The sequence below is a fragment of the Lepisosteus oculatus genome, chromosome 10, assembly GCF_040954835.1.
Source record: "Lepisosteus oculatus isolate fLepOcu1 chromosome 10, fLepOcu1.hap2, whole genome shotgun sequence".
Taxonomy (NCBI): domain Eukaryota; kingdom Metazoa; phylum Chordata; class Actinopteri; order Semionotiformes; family Lepisosteidae; genus Lepisosteus; species Lepisosteus oculatus.
In genome coordinates this window covers 43392594-43411729 of record NC_090705.1, presented here as the reverse complement: position 1 = coordinate 43411729, position 19136 = coordinate 43392594, and the positions used below count along the sequence as shown (strand labels likewise).

The 19136-nt window shown below is 37.9% G+C and overlaps 1 protein-coding gene across 9 annotated transcripts in view; it reads left to right on the top strand.

Annotated features, from left to right (window-relative positions):
• The window catches only part of triob (trio Rho guanine nucleotide exchange factor b), a 141757-nt gene that overhangs the window by 110088 nt on the left and 12533 nt on the right, over positions 1–19136 (top strand). For all 9 annotated transcript variants that reach the window (XM_069195264.1, XM_069195262.1, XM_015356925.2 and 6 more), the window contains 12 exons: positions 2035–2278; positions 10199–10491; positions 11163–11333; positions 14301–14396; positions 15411–15559; positions 15837–15903; positions 16216–16319; positions 16644–16713; positions 16922–17011; positions 17162–17254; positions 17472–17522; positions 18551–18628. In XM_069195264.1, the coding sequence (XP_069051365.1) occupies positions 2035–2278; positions 10199–10491; positions 11163–11333; positions 14301–14396; positions 15411–15559; positions 15837–15903; positions 16216–16319; positions 16644–16713; positions 16922–17011; positions 17162–17254; positions 17472–17522; positions 18551–18628 (1506 nt within the window). The remainder of the gene's footprint in view (positions 1–2034; positions 2279–10198; positions 10492–11162; positions 11334–14300; positions 14397–15410; positions 15560–15836; positions 15904–16215; positions 16320–16643; positions 16714–16921; positions 17012–17161; positions 17255–17471; positions 17523–18550; positions 18629–19136) is intronic.

Genomic DNA, 19136 nt, shown 5'->3' with positions numbered 1-19136 from the left:
GAAGTTAATATTTAGTTTTTATGTCAGATCTGTACAAGTGTAAAGTAAAGCCTAAATCCTTAAAGAAGGATTAGTACCCCTTTAAATATATGCAGCCTCACTCCTCCCTCTGTGCAAGTTGCTGTTCTCTGTAAAAGACTGTGTGGCAGTAGTGCTACACTTCCCCAGATATAATCTTCAAGACCAGTACTGTTAGGTTAGTGCTGTATTTGAGGATACAAGTGGCTGATGACGGATTAATTGTTTAAGGAATAAAAGACTTATCTCTCATGTGCAGAAAGATGGCATTTATTATTCTAGAAATATAAAAAAGCGAAGTGAATTTCCCTTGTGAAAGCTTTTGAAGCAGTTAGAGTAAGATAATTAAAGCTTTGGCACATTATCCACCTTGCTGTTTGAATATTTGAGTTTGAGGCATTTTGGGGGCACTTTACAAATAAGTGTTTGCACAGAAAATGAAGGATTCTAGTCCAGCAAACAGAATGACAACTAAAAGTCTGGGTTGTGCAGCTCAACTGCTGAGCTCTCTGGCGATGCCTCAGTATCAGTGGGTATGTATTCTTTATGTTGAATGTTCTTATTTAACCATTTTGCAATTCATCATGCTTATTTTTATATTTTTTAAAATGGAGTATTTGACCGTGTTAGGTATTTACAACTTATAAATGGCACAACAATGGCTTTGTATTTCCGTAGCTTTGATGTTTCAAAACAGAATAATGAAGGAACCACTTCTGAAAGCAGTGCCTTTGATTACATTTCAAATTCAGGTGCATTTATGTTTAGTTTGGTTCGCCTTAGTGTTTTTGTTTCTGTTCAGGCAGGAACTTGGAAAGAATTTTATTTTTCTCATGAGAAGCAACTTAGTAATTGGAGACCAGCGAGTGTATGCTACAGTATATACCCAACTGCAGAATGAGATATCTTAATGTTCTGTTAAATTAGATTATGCAGATGCATTTAACATGCTAGATAATTTAAATCTAAATTATAAAAATATATATCTGGAATAATCATTTTAATGTTATTTGAGCATCTGAAGCTCAAAACACAAGTTGAGATTTTAGTTACACAGGCAAATAGCTGTAGATTAACGGTTTTATTTAGTAGTTTTTCCACAACAGATGTGTGCTTAAGTGATAAATGTCAGTTAAACTTCTAACATTCTGTAACATAAATATATTTGTGTCCATAAACTGCAGTTAATCTTGGCTTCTCTCAATAACCATTAAGGGTAAAAAGTGTACCAATTTTGGTATGCTAATATTAAAATGTAACCAAGATTAAAATGCCATGACAACCTGCCTGTCTAGTATCCAGCTGTTTCTTCTGACACGATCCAAGGAGTGTGACTGACATAAGGGTAATTTGCTTTTGTGCTTCACAATGTTCAACTGATTAAAACAAGTCTGTCAGCAGGGAGCTGGGATAATTCACTATCACATCTTTTACTGCAATATTTTAGATAACTTCCAAGCCTAAGGTTGAGCCAGGGACCATAATTTAAGAATTTTGGAGTCAGGACTCTAAAGCAGATGAAGCAGTTCCTACATCTGTTGTTTTTCTTTTTTAACTGGTTGTTTGCACAGAGCTGAGCTTAATCCTCCAGATGTTTGACTTTTTTTTGTTTAGTTTAAAATAACATTCAGTGTATTTAGCCCTTATATTGCTTTGTGGTGTTAATGTAGTCTTTCTGTGGTACATGAAAAAATCAATACAAATTTGTTCTATACCAGTGGGATACTGTATGAAAAATCTGACCTCAGGAGACCCTTTGTGACATGGGAGTCTTGGCAGCCCGTTGTGCTAAGAAAGATGCATCATACAGGGGTCATGTTTTCAGTAAAAGACCTGGTCGACAGCGGCACCACATTATTGCTAGACAGGGAAACGGTGAGGTTATAAAGCAGAACAAGCAGGTTCCTTGAAGACTGTTAATTACAAAGAAGAGCACTGCAGAAATGTTGCAGGTACCTCATGTTCACGACCAGAATTAAGGAACGGCCACTTTATTTTATTTTTCTTTCCCCTAAGCTGTCTGGTGGCTGTGAGCTGACGGTGGTGATCCACGACTTCGTGGCGAGTAACGGCAACGAGCTGACTGTGCGGCGGGGCCAGACTGTGGAGGTCCTGGAGAGGCCCCATGACAAGCCAGACTGGTGCCTGGTGAGGACCACGGACCGCTCGCCGGCCGCGGAAGGCCTGGTGCCCTGCAGCACGCTCTGCATTGCTCATTCACGCAGTAGCATGGAGATGGAGGGCATCTTCAATCACAAAGGTAGGGCCGCAGACCGTTTTATGGTCAGAACGCCTGGGTGTGCACAAGTGATGTATGAGCTGGCAAAGCACGTGTTGTCCTTGTCTTTGAAGATGAGTAAAACTTCGTGTGACATGAAAACGGCTTGCTACAACACAATTTGAATGGAGGGATTTTCTTCTCTGTCTAATAATGGCAACAGTTTGGTCTTGATCCACATACTTCCAGCTTTTGTTTCCTGTGTGTTCTCATAAATGCCTTTGCCAAAGAGTAAGACTGACATATTCCTAAATTGCATTGTGCGTTTCAGTTTAATTTAAGCCAGAGAGTTGGTCTCAGCCGGTTTTTGGAGTGCACAGGAATGCAGTAGAAGGTTTTAGTGAAGATCTTTGTGAAGGCAGGAGGAAGAGCAGTCACAGCTGTTTCCTATTTAACTGGATACAGGAGAAAGATGGCCTTTTGGGTGTATTTATGTTCTCTGATAAATTTCACTCTGGGTCAGCGGTCCAACAGAATAAGGTTCCTATTTTCTTCAAGGGCTTAAATTTACTCAGTTTAGGGCCGTGAATGAAAACTGGGATCTCCGCGTTAACATGATCAATATAAGTCTTGTTACATTCCCTGACCCTGCGCTCCCTTCCACTGATGCCAGATAAGGGGCTCTGTTATTTAATAGGCTTATATTGTTGCCAGGTACCTTTTCCACAGAGCAGAAAAGTCCTGAGAATGTAATGTGCTCGTTTCCATGGCAATATAAATAAAGAAACAACGACCCTCTTTCTTTGTCTGCTTGGGAGAGCAGCATCATTGTTTGCTTTCTCATTCCGGCTCTTATGACTGATTTCTTCTGAAGCACTTATTTTAATTACTACCAAAACCAAGACTATGAAATTAGTATTTCAGGATGCATTTTGTAATCTAGTATTTTAGAAGTATCCCTTCGGGAGTGGAACTTTTTTTATTTTTTTGTTATTATCGTGTGATTTTCTGCACTTCAGACTGAACAGGTTACTGCCGGGTGGTGTTATTTAAACAAAAAATTATTCATAACAAATTACCTACAAATCCTGTGTTCAGTGTTTTGTCTTCGTGGGAGACCTCTGGCAAACTTGTTTTACTATGTAAGAATGTTCGTTTTTGATTGGTGCCTGAAGGTTGCAAATGGCTGACCGAATTGTTGTTTAATTCACAAATTTTGAATGATATTTGAAGCGAATAATTCCTTTTTATGCAGAAAATGCTTTGCATGCTAAAGTAAATGCAGGATCAAAATATAGGAAACTACTCTAAAGTATATTTCCAAAAATTCTGGCAGCAGAAAAGGTATCTCTATCCTTTTTTCGATTGGTCTGTAGTTTGTAGTTGGCTTCATGAAGTGTCCTGAGGTTAGCCACGGTTACCTGGGTAGTGTTACTTGCTTTTACACAGATGTGCTTTCTGACATACAGCTGTGGTGTGTCAGATGTTTGGCACTCACTGCATAAAAAGAAACATGTGCTTCATGTACGGGGACATTCCTAGCCATGTTTATCTGTTCTTATTGTGGTTTGACTGGCACTATGGGCAGCCCATTGTGCTGAGTTCATGTCTTAGGAGGACTGCTGTTCCATACTTGACATCAGGAGTCATTTCATTTCCCCTCAAGTATAAACTACTCAGAAGGAAATGATCATTCAGTGCTGTTGAACTTCTGAAATTCTAAATCTTCCACCACACTGTGCAAGAGGGAAGTATTCCTGAGTTCCCTTATTGTGCTAGTGCTCATCTGTTTTGCTTCTGAGTTTATGCTTAGATTTTTCGTGACTGAACAGTTTTTAATTGTGAATGTGACTGAGTTTACGGACTGAAATCTGATGTGACTCAGATTACAAAAAGTGGGTCTTTTGTAACTTAGTCCACTTGCCCAGAGATACATGGCGGAGAGTTTTTACAATAGTGACCACTGGCAGTTTTATATCTGTCTAAAATCATTGCATTGGATTTCCCATATTGAAAAGGAGCTCTATGCAGCATACACTATTTTTTAATAAAAATGTGACAGGTCTCTTTAAAATGTAGTTTTGTTTGAAGTTTCTCTTGGAATGCTTGTATTTACTTGTTTGTGTATTGCTCTGTTTACATTCTACACTGTAAGAACTGGTTTTGGACAGTGTTTCCCCTGGGAATATGGCACATCAGAACAGATTCCTTTGTCAGGGGTGTCTGGCAGGGGGAAAGTGATGGAAAATTCAATTGCACTTCAGAAGTGAGCCTCTCCCTTTGTCTGCTACCTAACCCACCTGAGGAAGGGAAATCATGATGTGATTAAAACTTTTAGTGCTTTATGAGGGAGCAGCCTACCTTTAATAATAGAGGAGGAACCAAAGGCACTTTAAACACTTTTTACCAAGTTGGTAAGTCTTTGAATGCATAGTTTCCATAAGTTTTCCATCCAAAATGAGCGGTACTTCTACTGCATGCATTACGGTAATGTGCTATTCCTGTTTCCAAAATGCTGCTAGTGGGAGGCAGGACCCTACAGCAGTGCTCACAGAAACTAAGTGAGGGGAGCATCCCTGGTTCAGAGTTAGCAGACTTACAACAGGAGTTAAGACGTGCTCTGCCAAAGTCTGCCTCTGGTGTTCTCTGTAAACAATTTTCAATTTACTCCTTATTGGATGTGCTTGACTTTACTGGGACGTTGTTCTTTTTTGAGGCATTAGATTTAAGCAAGCTTGAAGGGGTGTGCTCACAATGCTCTAAAGTCTGAACATTGCTCATGGCTCATGGAATACAGCGGACACTTGATCTAAACTCTGCCTACCATATGAATTCATCTACCAGACACACAAACTGCAAGTTCTGGATTCTTGATCTTGGTATGTGTGGGGAAAATAATGCATGATATAATTGTTGTCAATAATTTATTTTATTCCTGCTTTTGGTCTTTGAATTATAGGCTGATAAAATATTCTTCCAGTTTTGTTTGCTTGGATCTCATTGCATTTTTAAGTTTCCTATGTATTTTTAATATTTTGAATTAACTTTGTTCAGCAAAGTATTGGGAACCAGTAGGGAAGCTCAGAAAAAAAAAACTTTGTATCAAGGAGTTAGTTGAAGCTACATAGTAACTTCAATAGAGGAGACAGAATTTTTTGTGTTAGTGCTTTTTATAACAATGATAAAAGCGTGTGTGCTTAAAACAATCTGAAAATTTTATCTATGTACCTATTAGGAGTTTGTAAATTTAATTTGATAAAATATTCAAATTATTCGATTCTTTCACATTATTATTCACATTATTTCAAATGTCATACTCCCAGGTTAATGTACTGAAGATTTGATTAACCCACCACTCCCACACAAACTTTTTTTTTCAGTCTTTTCAAGAAAGCCTATTCTCTTCAATTCCTGTCATTTCTTACTATGCTTGCAGACCAGCAGATGTAGTTGAGAAAATATTTCTCGTTCAAAGTATTGAACAATACTGAATAGATAATACGCTTCTGATTTCTTCTAGAATACAAAGAAAATTCCCTACATTCTTTGGTTGTGACTCAGTTTAAATGAGTGTCCAGTGCCTATTATTCTTCTCTACCAAGTGCACTAAAAGCATCCTTAATGTCCCGTTCAGCTATCTAAGGTGTCTTCAATGCTCTGCTGACTTAATAATTAAAATAAGGGCAACAGCTCAGTTTTATTAAAAAATCAATTTCAAGGAGCTCTGCATTAGCCTCATCAAAGCTATACATTTTTTTCTTCTCATCCATTCATTTTAACTTACCAAGCGATTTCTCTGACTTGAAAGTTGTAAAGCATCACTTTTCAACTTTTTATCATATGCATTTTTTCTGTTGACTTGAGTGTTATCAAAGTATTGATACAAAATCAAAAAGGCAATTTATAAGCACAGATATTAGAATATTTATAATTATTATGGTATATATGGTAATCAGAACATTTCAGTAGGAAATTGAACAGTTGTCTAATTGTAAAAAAATATATATTAATTTGTATGGAGGACTTGTTCATTTGCTGTTTGATCCAACTGTAAAACTTTATAGAGTATATCATATGAGATTAGAGAGTTACATTCCATTGTGATGCTAAAACATACATTTGCCATTGTGTTTGTCCCTTGCTAACTTAAAAGTTTTTAATTTAATTATAAGAGTACATGTGCAAAACCAAACTTTTGTAGACATTCCAGCTCATTTCCTGTAAGTAGAAACAGCACTTCTAATTTATTAAAAAAAAAAATCTCATCCCACTGAAACTTGCTGGAACACACAGATTGAACACATCTAATTCAATTAGGTCAGCAATTAGGGAGCAGGCATTTCAGATGTCTGTAAGTTCCTGTAAAATTGAGCTGTTTTGTGTAAAAAGGCATCTTCAGAAATATAGCCGATATATATGCAGGGGGAAAAAAACATTTTTTTTCTTAATACAGAATTCCCTTTAGATTTTGAGAATAAGTAATACTTTCCTTAGCTTCTGTGACCATGTGGTCGGTTTTCAGAAATTCAAGACAACTAAAGATAAAATGGGGTTAAAGTATTTCTCAGCATGTTCCTGTCTAATATGGAATTATCTCCAGATGTCTTTGGACCCCACTTTGGGAGGTTAACAGTCCCTGCTGTACTTAATGTGTGCTGCGATATGCTCTTTGCAGCTGGTCAGTCATGCCTTGAATGCGTCCACTGGGTCGTGATTTCTTGTCTGCCCTTTCTTGTGGTTGGAAGTCAGCCAGCTGCATTAATCACATTTCTGCTGCAAATAAGGCAAATTAATTATTCATGATAATAAAAAATATACACTGGGTCTTAAGTAAATCTAAAATCCCACTTTTACAACAAACACTAAGTGGTATTGTTGGTGTGTCAGAGTAAATTTCATTTTTTTCTGTATCCTAATGTAACCTGTTCTGTTTAAGTATTAATAATGCATTAAATCGCACATGAGACTGTAATTGATCTGTGTGGAATTTTTCAGGCACCTTTAGCTGTCAGCCATTATTGTAATGACCTCTTTTCTCTTAATGCTGGGAATGTCTGTGCTGTGAAATGGATAGTTGGAGCCGATGTCATGCCACTCACAGAGGGCCTATGTTAGCTGACACTGAAGCACTGCTTAGTGTAAGGTTAGTACTTCAGGGACAAGGAAACTAAAGTTGCACCTCGCTCTGGGCCCATATGGAGGGATTTTAACTGGACAGGAAGGTGGTTTACTTGCACAGCAATCCCAACGTGTTGATCTGTTCCTTCAGCATTGGACACCAGCCAGTGTTTATCTTTTCCCAGCCTCCTTGCTTTAACTGGTTCTAGCTTGTCTTGTTAAATAACATTCGAATTACAGGGCTTTTTCAGCAGAGCAGTATCTCTTGGCAAGCTGCATTTCTGCAGCTTCTCACCTCCTCACTTGGCAGCCTGCAGTGTGAATCGCCAAGAAGGAGCACGAGGCAGGCTTTCTCCCCAGCTGACCACATTACCGTTTTCCCTTAAGATAAATGCAAATTTCTTTTTTGTGTGCTTTGAATCCAAGCGGTGTAATTGCAAACTAATTCATAATATAATAAATGTTGTATTTTTGTGTAAGCAAAAATTACAGATTTAATGTGAAACCATCGTAAAGGAGTCACCTACACAGTGTAAGATATTCTTGTATAAAGTGTTTTCTTTACACCTCAGTAAGCTTGGGACTTCTATTGCGGATGTACAAATGAAGGTAGCAACTGCCAATGGAAAACTCAGGATGTTTATCCAAATTTGAACATTTTGGAAGAAAACTTTGGATTAAGTATTTGGATTTAAGGTACTGCTACAGCGCTACACAAAACCTTTTTGTTTGTGTGGATGGGATTGGATCTGTTTTCAGACGAGCCACAGGTGGGATGACAATCCCTTCTGCCACTTTCTCCACTCACCCTTAGCCTCATTGGCCTCATTCACTTAGCCTCATTCCTGGAGAAACATTCTTAAAGCAGATATTTCAGGCTTAAATTGTCGTCTTAAAACAGTCTTGTTTTGTTATGAACCAGAAACTATCATAATAAAGATGACACTTTTTCTTCTTAATCAGCAAAAGAGTAATGTTAGAACAAAATAAGAGCTGCATACTTTATTAAATCTTCTCTAGATCCAAATCTTGGCTAAAACAAGTCAGAAATGGCAAAAATCCACCAGAGCATAGATGCCAGAGACCAGAGAATCTGACAGCAGTGACTGTAATTTTAATCTTTATTCCTTTCCACATCTTAACACCTCTTTCCCTGCTCTTCAAGCTGTGATAACAGCAGGGTCTATACACATTGCAAAGCTACCGTCTTGAATTGTCCCAGTTGTACAGTGGACTCTGTGTGAACTGTGACTTCATCATGGGACAGACTCATTAGGGGAGCAGCAGACTGAGATCATCTGACTTGATGTAGTTTGGTTCATGGAACAGTGGTTTAAAATGGGTTGTGGTTTTGATTAGAGAAGGGGCACCAGCTGCAAAAACAGTGGATCATTCAATTCAGTACTTTTGTAGTAGAAGCTACACAAACACTGAAACAACAGAATTTGTGGCCACACATTGCTCTAAATATGGAGGTTTGGGGGCTAAAAGAGGTTCTGTAGCTCCAAAGGAGACAGTTGTTCTTTTTCTGACGCTGTTGGTCTTTTAAATTTAGTTAAATAATTTTAAAATAAAGTACAGTGGTTTTCTTTCTTGGTAACCAATACAAGTGCAAATTTATTTATGGCCAGCGCTAGTGTTCCTGACAGAACACTTTTCTCTACCCCGTTAGCTGGGTGCTTGCTTTTCTTTGCTCTCCAATCAGTGAACTCTGATCAGCGAAAGCTTCTGTCTCTCCTCTAATCTCTAATCCCATTAGACTAAATTTCTTCCAATCCGTAATCCAGCCATTTATGGTCTGCGAGACTCTGATGAACTACACTTCAAATCATTTAAAAAATACTTTGATTTGTGGGATGGAAAGATTTAATTCTTTGATTAATACTGAAGTTAAATGTGATTTTAGAAGAACAAGAATGTGTAAAATAGAGCAGATGTACAGGTGACAGTGCTGTTGTGTAAATTTATGGGGTAATCTAGGGATATTCTCTGTTGGCAACTAAAAATTAGATTAATTCCAAATTTGATAGCAAATTTTAAAAAACGTTATTGTAAGTGTAATTGAAAGGAACAATTCTGTAAATGCCTATGTTAAATACATGATATACTGCCTTCAAAGAGATTCAGAGGAATGGGAGAATAGAAGGTGAGGGAAAGCACTGGTATTTCTGAGATGGAAGATATTTTTAATTAACTACCTTCACCACTTCCTTCGAGTGCCTTAGGGTCCTGCGTGAGCAGCTCCTGGTGTGTGTGGTGGAGGCAGGTTGACCTGCATTGACATGGGAAACTTGAGGAGATTCCTAAGGGAGCTGTCAGCGTGGAGTCAGTCTGACCTCTGACAGCCCACAGCTGGTTCCCCTGCACGCATTCCTCCGTCCAGCGACTGGCCAGGCCTCATCCCCCATCCCACTGATAGATCAAAGAGCAAGGAGCAGAGAGCGTGGGCCTAAAAGTAGCTCAATAGCAGCCTGGTTGCGGAGAGTATTTTCTGAAAGCTTTTCCATAATTCATTACCTCGTAGCCAGCGTTTTGGGTCCTGCGTGCTATGTTTTTAAACTGATTTTTTCTTCTTAAAAGATTTTAGAAAACTCTTGGTTTTAAAACCAATTTTAAATCATGCTGAACATTAAAACCTCTTGTCAGAGGAAAAAAAACTTCTTTAAAATGAAGGACTCAATGATTTACATTCAAATGTTACACAGATTTGTGCGTTTGCCTCAAAATATTCATGTGTATTATAATTAGCGATAATCTCTATGGCGGGGCTTGGTGGTGTGCATGTTGGCCAGCCGTCAAGGGGGCGTCTTCATTTCATACGCGGCGTCCATCTTGTTTCTCCAGATTCGCTGTCAGTGTCCAGCAATGACGCCAGCCCCCCTGCCTCTGGCGGCTCTCTGCAGCCCCATGGGATTGTCTCCCAGAGCTCCCCGGGCCCCAAGCGGCCCGGCAACACCCTGCGGAAGTGGCTCACCAGCCCCGTGCGCCGGCTCAGCAGTGGCAAGGCCGACGGCCACGTGAAGAAACTCGCCCACAAGCACAAGAAGAGCCGGGATGTGCGGAAGAGCGCCGACGCCGGCTCCCAGAAGGACTCGGACGACAGCGCTGCGACTCCGCAAGATGAGACCGTGGAGGAGGTCGGTGCCGAAGTCCTTCCCTTCACACCGGCCGAAGCGAGTGTGAACCTCAGAGCATTATTCATGTGGATGTCCGATATGACTCCCAGTAAAACTAGCAGAATTAAAAATTAACCACAATCCCCCTTTCCCCATAGATTTATGTCCATTTTCAAGAAAACAGTTACTTTTTATCTAGAACCGTTCGTGGTTGTTCTTGGAGATTCGTTCATTTCCGAAGAATTTTTATCCTAAGCTCTAGAGTTTTTGGTCCGTGATTGCTTACTAATGACTTACTAATTCATAAAATGGCGGACTTTAGCTTTTGTGCTGCCCTGTCTAACAAATTAGCTCCTTTGAGCTATGGTAAGATTTTATTATATTTTACAATCTAAAGAAGAATTTCAGAACTTCAGTAAATGAACAGACCGAAGATCAAAAGGCGCGATGATCAGTTTCTTGACATTGGCAATAGTGAGACCAACACAATTACAGCAGTGCCAAGTCCTGGAAAAGGTATTTAAATCCAGGCTGCAAGACTGGACTTGCATCCAGTGATTAACTTTAATGCTTTCCAGACAGGAAACCGAGCTTAATTAAATGTAACAAATTGACTTAACAGATTTTTTCCACTTTCATGTTATCCTTTGGGGAAGCAAAGGGATGATGGCTGTTTTTACGGTTTGTTTCAGAGAGTTAGAAATGAGGGGCTCAGTAGTGGCACGCTGTCCAAGTCTTCGTCCTCAGGGATGCAGAGCTGTGGAGAAGAGGAGGGAGAGGAGGGGGCGGACTCTGTCCCTCTGCCCCCACCAATGGCCATTCAGCAGCACAGCCTCCTGCAGCCTGACTCTCAGGATGACAAGGTGCGAGGCACTCAAGAACTGTTCTCTACATGCATATATTTCCACTCGGTTTAGACAAATTATTTATGCGTTGCTTATTGCCAATGTCGGTTAATATTGTTTAGCTTAAAATGTGCTGTGAAGATGTTTGAGAAACTAGGAAACAAATTCCTTTAAGAAAACATTATTTTAATTAAAGAAGCAGTGTGAACAGTGTTTATCGTAAGAATTTCATGTAAAAAGTCAAATGATTCAGGAAGTTTTAGTCTGTAGGACTGAATCCTTGTTACTCTGATTTGCTGAAAGAGACACTTTTATCAAAATATTACTAGGAGAGATGTTTGAGACACCAAAGCCAGTGCTCACTGGTTTTGGTTAAATAACTGTTTATTTTTTTGTGGCAAAGAATAAAGGTTAAAGCATCGGTAATAAAATTGGACAGTTGGAAACCAAACCTTTATTTTCTAGATTGTAAACCAATTGGAAATTGGTAAAATTGGAAATAGTTTGCTACTAAAATGTTTAAGAAGTCTTTTTAAATGCATCCACTTCTCATAATTGCTGTGCTGATTCTGCAATATTAAATGTCTTTACATTTCTTTAAATTAGATTATAAAATTATTTTGCCTAATGTTGCTTATAACTCCCATTTCTAAAATATCAGTTGAATAAAATATTCACGCATAAGAAAATCATCCTGAACACATTTGCAGGGTGCACAGATCTTAATTCCAGGTAGAAATACACTCAGATGTGGGACTATAGGAAACCCTCACGCGCTGTGTTTGGTTAGAGGAAAACTAAGATCACAATTCTCTCTGAAGGAAATCTAACATTCCAACACAGAAATATCAGATGACAGGATATTCTCTCTGTCGATAAGATATGAGAGTTACTGAGTACCGATTTAGGGGATTTTCCCTTAAGGCTCTTCGTCACGTAGCAATTTAATAGTGCTTTTTAATGACTTCACAAAAACAGGATAATTGTTTTAGTATACAAATATTTTGTCTCCATTATTAAGGAGTAGGTAAAGATCAAGAAGAAGGCCCTTTGATTTAAGCCCACTTGAAACAAAAGTGTAGTCAGCTAAAACAAGCCGTTCTTTATCTCCCTCCTAAACAGAAATGTTTACACACACATTTAAAGTTGTGTGGCCTCAAACGTAAGTTGTGAGGTTACGTTTTTTTAGGAACTCTGAACATTTTTGCAGCACAAGAGTGCCAGAAGGCCCTTTTTTGTTCTGCCACTTTCCTGTTCTTGAATAAAGAAGGCTAATACCATGGCACTAAGCACATATACAGGTGACGGACCCTCTGCATTTCCCTTTATGTCAAGTAACAAAGTCTCCTGTTCTGCGACTTTAAACAGTTTTTCACTTAGTCTGTTCACTCCGTAATCTATTCACAGTGAGTACCGTGTATTATGATTTGGAAGTTGTAAGCAACAAATTAAATGGGGTAACTAGTTATCCTGAAGTCAAGTCTTTCTCTGAAACTAATTTCTTTGTTTTCTCTTTTTTCATAACTGTTGTTTACACCAGCATTACGTTGATTTATGTTCTGTCTCTGTTTTATCTCAGTTCCCATATCTTTCCATTTAGATTGTCCCTCTCTTCATGCTGCTCCTCTTGGTTTCAAGACCTTTTGCCCTCAGTAATATTTTAACTGTTCCTGCCTTCCCACCTACAGTACCTTCCTCCCTTTAGCCCATTTCTTACATTTTTTTATTTTTATTTTTCTTATTTGGTTCCCAATAAAATGATCCCTTTCTGTGGTGACTTGTAAGGTTTGAATGAGCCGTTTCACTTAGAGACACACATACCCCTTTCTGTTAATGGTAGATGTTCTTGTTCAACCCTCCTGCAAACACGTTTGACGAGACTGTTGCTTGAAAAGTCCCCGTCTGATACAGTTTCTGAGTATTTCATGGCACATGGAATGTGCTACAAAATCATGTGCCTGTCAATTACTCTGATGCTTGGTACCTCCCCTACCTACCCAAGGTCCTTTGCTGTTGACTGCCATTACCCATGCTAGCTTTTAATTGGCATCAAATAGCTGGCGAGGCCAGAGACCACCTATAATCGGCACTTATTTGGAATGTCTGGAAGGCACAGCAATGGTGAGCTTTTCTGCAAATTAGCGTATTGCTGCATATTTAAATGGACTGTGAAAATAAGTACACCTAATGAAATATCTGAATATCTTAATTTAAAAATTAAAGGCGAGTTTTAATTAAATATTAAGACTTATGTTTATAAACCTTGTTTATACTTATAGAAAACTTTAATAAATTTGTTTTCCTTCTTTGGACGTTTATATTGACCTTACTGTATATTTATAAACTGACATTTATAAATAAACACAATCCCTTATAACTGGCAGCTTATTCAGAAATATCTTGGTTTAAAAAAATATTTGGAGTTTATTAAGTTAATAGGTTATATATTGGAAAGTAAAAATGCAAGTATTTGCATTTAAGAAGAAAATCATATACCGTAGCAATACTCAATGTGTCCTTCGCTAGATTACTAAAGATCATTCTTCTATTAAGTGATGTTCATCGAAGCCCAGGATTTGCTTTTTAAATCCACATACTTTTGCAATTTATATTCAGAGATTCTTTAGACTTCTCCTACATCAGAGGTATTTTTGGTGTTGTTCCAATTTATAATTCAGGATCTGTAATATTAATTTGTGTCATCAGAGCAATGATACAAGCACAATTACCCCAGTTGTGACTGTGCTGTTTTCTCTGGCATTCTTAGCTTTCCCTTTCTGTTTTCTCTTTTTCTTTGAATATATCTGCTTTTCAGTGATTTGAAATGTGCCTGAAATTTCTGGGCAAAAATGCCTATCATTTCTTACAGCCTACCTCACAGACAGTGCCTTTAAAGTAAATTCTTCATTTTAGTAAATGGGTTTCTCTGACAGAAGTGCACAGATCAATTTAACGAGCACTCCTCTCCTTCTGCTCTCTATGTAGACGTCCTCCCGGCTCTCGGTTCGACCCACTAGCTCAGAGACCCCAAGTGCTGCAGAGCTGGTCAGCGCCATAGAGGAGCTTGTGAAGAGCAAGATGGTGAGAATACTGTTTTGACTCGGTGTTCTTTCTGAAAAAGAAGAAAGGTGTTGTTTCTGATGACTAAACCTCTGCATCGCCTATTTCTTTACACTTTTAAATATTGTCATTTCTTACACACACGCATGCTTGTCTGGATGGATGTGATGTGGTGAAAACCCACTGTTCATCTGTGCTTGGCTGTGATTTAAGCCCACCACCTGCTACTCTGGAAAGAAGCCATATTAGAGAGTTAAAGTATGCCTGTAAACTGGGTTTGCCACCCACATCCAAAAGTAACTGCATTTTGCATATGTACGCATTTCTGATGAGTCTGAAAGTTTTTTGTATTTGAGTTCTTGGATGGAACTTTGTGTACTTTAACCAGGTGTTACTCATATTCTCATTTGTTGTTTTGTTGCAAATGTTTTAAATAAAGGAAATGTAATAATAATAATTAATTGTTTATGTAGCTTGATATTTCTATGATCTCCATAGTATACACTAATAGATCATGCAGATAAATTATAACCAGACCTTAACTGATCACTGTGCTAAGAACAGCAGTTAAAGGCAGCCTATATGTGGCATTAACAGGTCAACACCTGTTTTAATCCCTAATCAATAGGAAAATCAATACCAGCATAATAAGAGTCTTGACATTTAAATAAGAATTTACTTTGTATTGTATAAATGTAATCTTTAATTAAGATAGGCTTAAAAATAAGGTTTACTATATTAAACAAAACTCAGTAACAGAATTGCTCCAGGACCCTAGTTCAAAAATGCCTTCTGTGAATGATGACCAAATACCTGGAACTAAGAAAATCAAATATTAAGAAAATTGATTCATTATTTGGTTCGGAGCATTTTGGGGGAAGCTGTCAGAAACATAAAGCAGTTGTGAATGTGTCGGGTACAATGACTTTTTAGCCATTCACATCACTGTTCCATTAGGAAGGGCTTTCTGAATCTTCCGATTCCGGCAGTAAGCTCTGGGATAGGCGGACACCTCACCCCTCTCTCCTCCTGCAGGCCCTGGAGGACCGGCCCAGCTCCCTGTCTGTGGAGCAGGGGGACAGCAGCAGTCCCTCCTTCAACCCTTCAGACAACTCTCTCCTGTCCTCGTCCTCGCCCATCGACGAGATGGAGGAGCGCAAGTGCAGCTTCTTCAAGAGGCGGCAGTAGGCATCTCGCCAGTCGTTTTCCTCTTTTGACTGTGCAGTAAATATTCCAGTAGGGCCAGAAGCAAGTCCTGACAAGTTATCCTGAGGGCGGCGGTTACCAAAATTAAAAAAAGATCAGTTTTTTAGATACTTGTATATTTAATCTTGTGCATAATTTACGCCACATTTTCTCCCGGATATATTTATTCAGCTTGTCTAAATCCTGCTGCTGATTTTTTTTAAGTTCCAAAGTTTCAGGTCAGCTTCTAATGCCAGTTTTCTTCCATCTCATTAGCTATGTGTTACAGGAGCTTGTTGAGACTGAAAGGGACTATGTAAGGGATCTGGGCTATGTAGTAGAGGTACGTGTTGTCTTTTTGTTTTTATATTGTCCTGTTATGTAAAAGCTTAACACTCCAGTTTGACAGGCAGTTTTTGTCTTCCTCTGATGGAACCTCAGAGACTGGCTCTGAGTGTGTTACTTTCATAACTTACAAATTGCATAAGACATGAAAACAAGAAGCAAGCTTTCATAAATGAGACTATAAATTGTAATTTTCCCCCAATTTTTTGTATTCAAGGTTGCGGATGCCATACAAATGATTTAACTGTCTAGGTGTTTTTTGTGGAATTGCCCGTTTCGCTGATATTACAGATGTGCTTCTGGTCCCCAGGGCTACATGAACAAAATGAAGGAAGACGGAGTGCCGGACGATATGAAGGGAAAAGATAAGATTGTGTTTGGAAACATCCACCAGATTTACGACTGGCACAAAGAGTAGGCATCGGACTTCCTTAAGACATTGACATTGCTTTTTTCGGAATCATTAGTGCAATAGTAAAGCAGTGCAATTTGCAGTGATTTTCAAAGAGGAAAATCTCATGCATTGCATTTCTTCTAGAAGCTTCTCAAACTCTGGCTGGGGAGGGGATTGCAATTGGAAAAACTGGAATTAACCCCGACACTTGTGGCTTAATGAGAAAGTGTTTTCATTATTCTTTATTTAATTTTAATCAGATTTCCATGAATGAATTAGTTCCTTATACTAGTCATAACCCATAATTTCTTTGTATACTGATGTAAGATTTCCTATGCTTCCAGCTTCTTTCTTGGAGAACTAGAGAAGTGCCTTGAGGATCCTGATAAACTGGCATCCCTGTTTGTCAAACATGTAAGACACTTGAGCCTTGGAACACTAAACTACTTTTAGATTTTCTTTTAATTGTCATCTTTACATTACAGAATATAGCCTCCCATTCCTAGTATAGATGGAAATTTTCAGTTGGCGTCATGTTAACTAGTGAACTCATGTCATGCACTTATGTGACGTAATCAAGTTCAACTTGTACTAGGAGCATTGACAATTTTTTTTCATTTAGGAACGGAGGTTGCACATGTACATTGTGTACTGCCAAAACAAACCCAAATCTGAGCACATCGTCTCTGAATACTTAGACACATATTTTGAGGTAGGTGTAAACATTTGTCCCCTTGTTTTGTTTAAATTACAAGCTGATGTTTTCTATTCTTTATCATTAATATTAATGTGTAGTTAAAAAGAAAAGCATGTTATATTAATGTTGCTTAATTTTCTTTGGCTGTTTTTGATATATTTGTAGGACCTAAAGCAGCGCCTTGGTCACCGATTGCAAATTACAGATTTATTAATAAAACCAGTGCAAAGAATAATGAAATACCAGCTTCTTTTAAAGGTGAGTATGACATTACTTCATTAATATCTAGTAGTGAAATTGATTTTTCAAATTATTGGATTCCGCACCAGATTTAAACTCTTAATGACTTTGCCATTGTATTTAATCAGAATTACAGTTAAGGTTTTAAGTGCTTATGGTAATTGGTTTCCATGCCTTGTCATTGTGTAGATTTAAATTTAATAGTAATTGATTTCTGTTTTATACTTTTCTCTAGGATTTTCTTAAATATTCCAAAAAGGCTGGTGTTGATACCACAGAATTGGAGGTATGCATTTGTTCATCATTTAAGCCTTCTTGCATGTGACGTTGTTAAACATTTAATCTAGAGATTTAAAGGAGAAGCCTCACAAACCTTCCAGCAGCGTCTGATCTTCTATCTCTTACATCTCCTGAGCCTTTTGACATTCCTAATACTGAAAGCTTCCTCATAATTAATAGCAGCTATTATTTGGGGGATAACTCTAAATATATTTAGAGTAATAAATTGTATATACAGTACTTATGGATCACATTTATCTGTGCATTTATCTAAAATGCCTAAAAAACTTCATTCTAAAAATCAGGCTTTCATGAGCTTCTTGAGCCGCATTCACAATAAAGTTATAATGTGATTACATGCATGTAAGCTAAAGATAAGGGCATATAATGAAATATTGTATCCATAAACCATTAAGATATGCATCTGAAAGCCCTCACGTTCAGAATTGTAAGTGTATACTAATGTATGCAAGCAATGAAAGAATGCAGACACGATTTACAAATCTTTAGAATGATAAAATCACATGTGTTTGCATAGGTAAAAAGCAGTTCTAGGTCTAATGAGCTAAAGTCTTTAGAAAAACCTGCTGTGCTGCACTTTTTACTTGCATTCCTTGAAAACAGAAACGTACTTGCATGTAGTTGACCATAAAGGTCTAAAGGTACACCTTCTGAGCTTCTTCCTGCCTGATCGCTTGAATTATACAGGACTTTCTAAGATGTTTTGTTACTGTGCTAAAGTAGTACTAATTAATGCTGCTCACGTATGAATACAGGACACTCATCTTTGAGAATACAAACTTATGGTTATTAAACACATCTTAACTTAACATCTTATATTAAATACTAAATCTTTGTGAATGAGGCACACAGTTAGTCACAGAAACATAAGGATGACAGTTGAAAGAAGCCATTTAGTCCATCTAGCTGTTTTTGGCTTCTTTTTCTCTGGTTTGCATGTATGATGGCGGAAACCTCCTTGCACTGTCTTAGACATTATTCTAAGTGTTTTTTGCAATTGTTTTTGTATTCCAGAAAGCTGTGGAGGTCATGTGCATTGTACCTAAAAGATGCAATGATATGATGAATGTGGGGAGGCTCCAAGGATTTGATGTAAGATAATAAAATAGAAATGGAAGATAAGATAGTTATAAAGTTACAATATGATATAGTTTATGCACAGCACAAGAATTCAAAGTAATACTCTTTGAAACTAATACATCCACATGTATTGGTTGTTAGTGACTAGGGTTTTCTAGTATTATTGGCATATTTCTAGAAAGCATATAAAACTAAATGTAATTTCCTTAAGTCACTTTTGTCTGGACAGCAACATAAAGTTAATTGTACATGTTACAATTTTCAAGTTACACGTTACATTGTTCAATCAATCTGTAGCTTATCGTGCTCTGACGTTAGGTATATCTAACTGTATGAATGTTTAAAAAAAGGGTAGTGTTTGTGTGTGTTTCTGTAGTAACATAAATACTATACACTTTTGTCTAATAAAACAATACCATACAGTTGTATAATGTGTTCAATATGGGGAAGATTTCTTCTTGATTTTGTAAGTTTTGATCCTCACTGTCTCTCTCTTGCACCTGGTTGCTTTGTATTACCT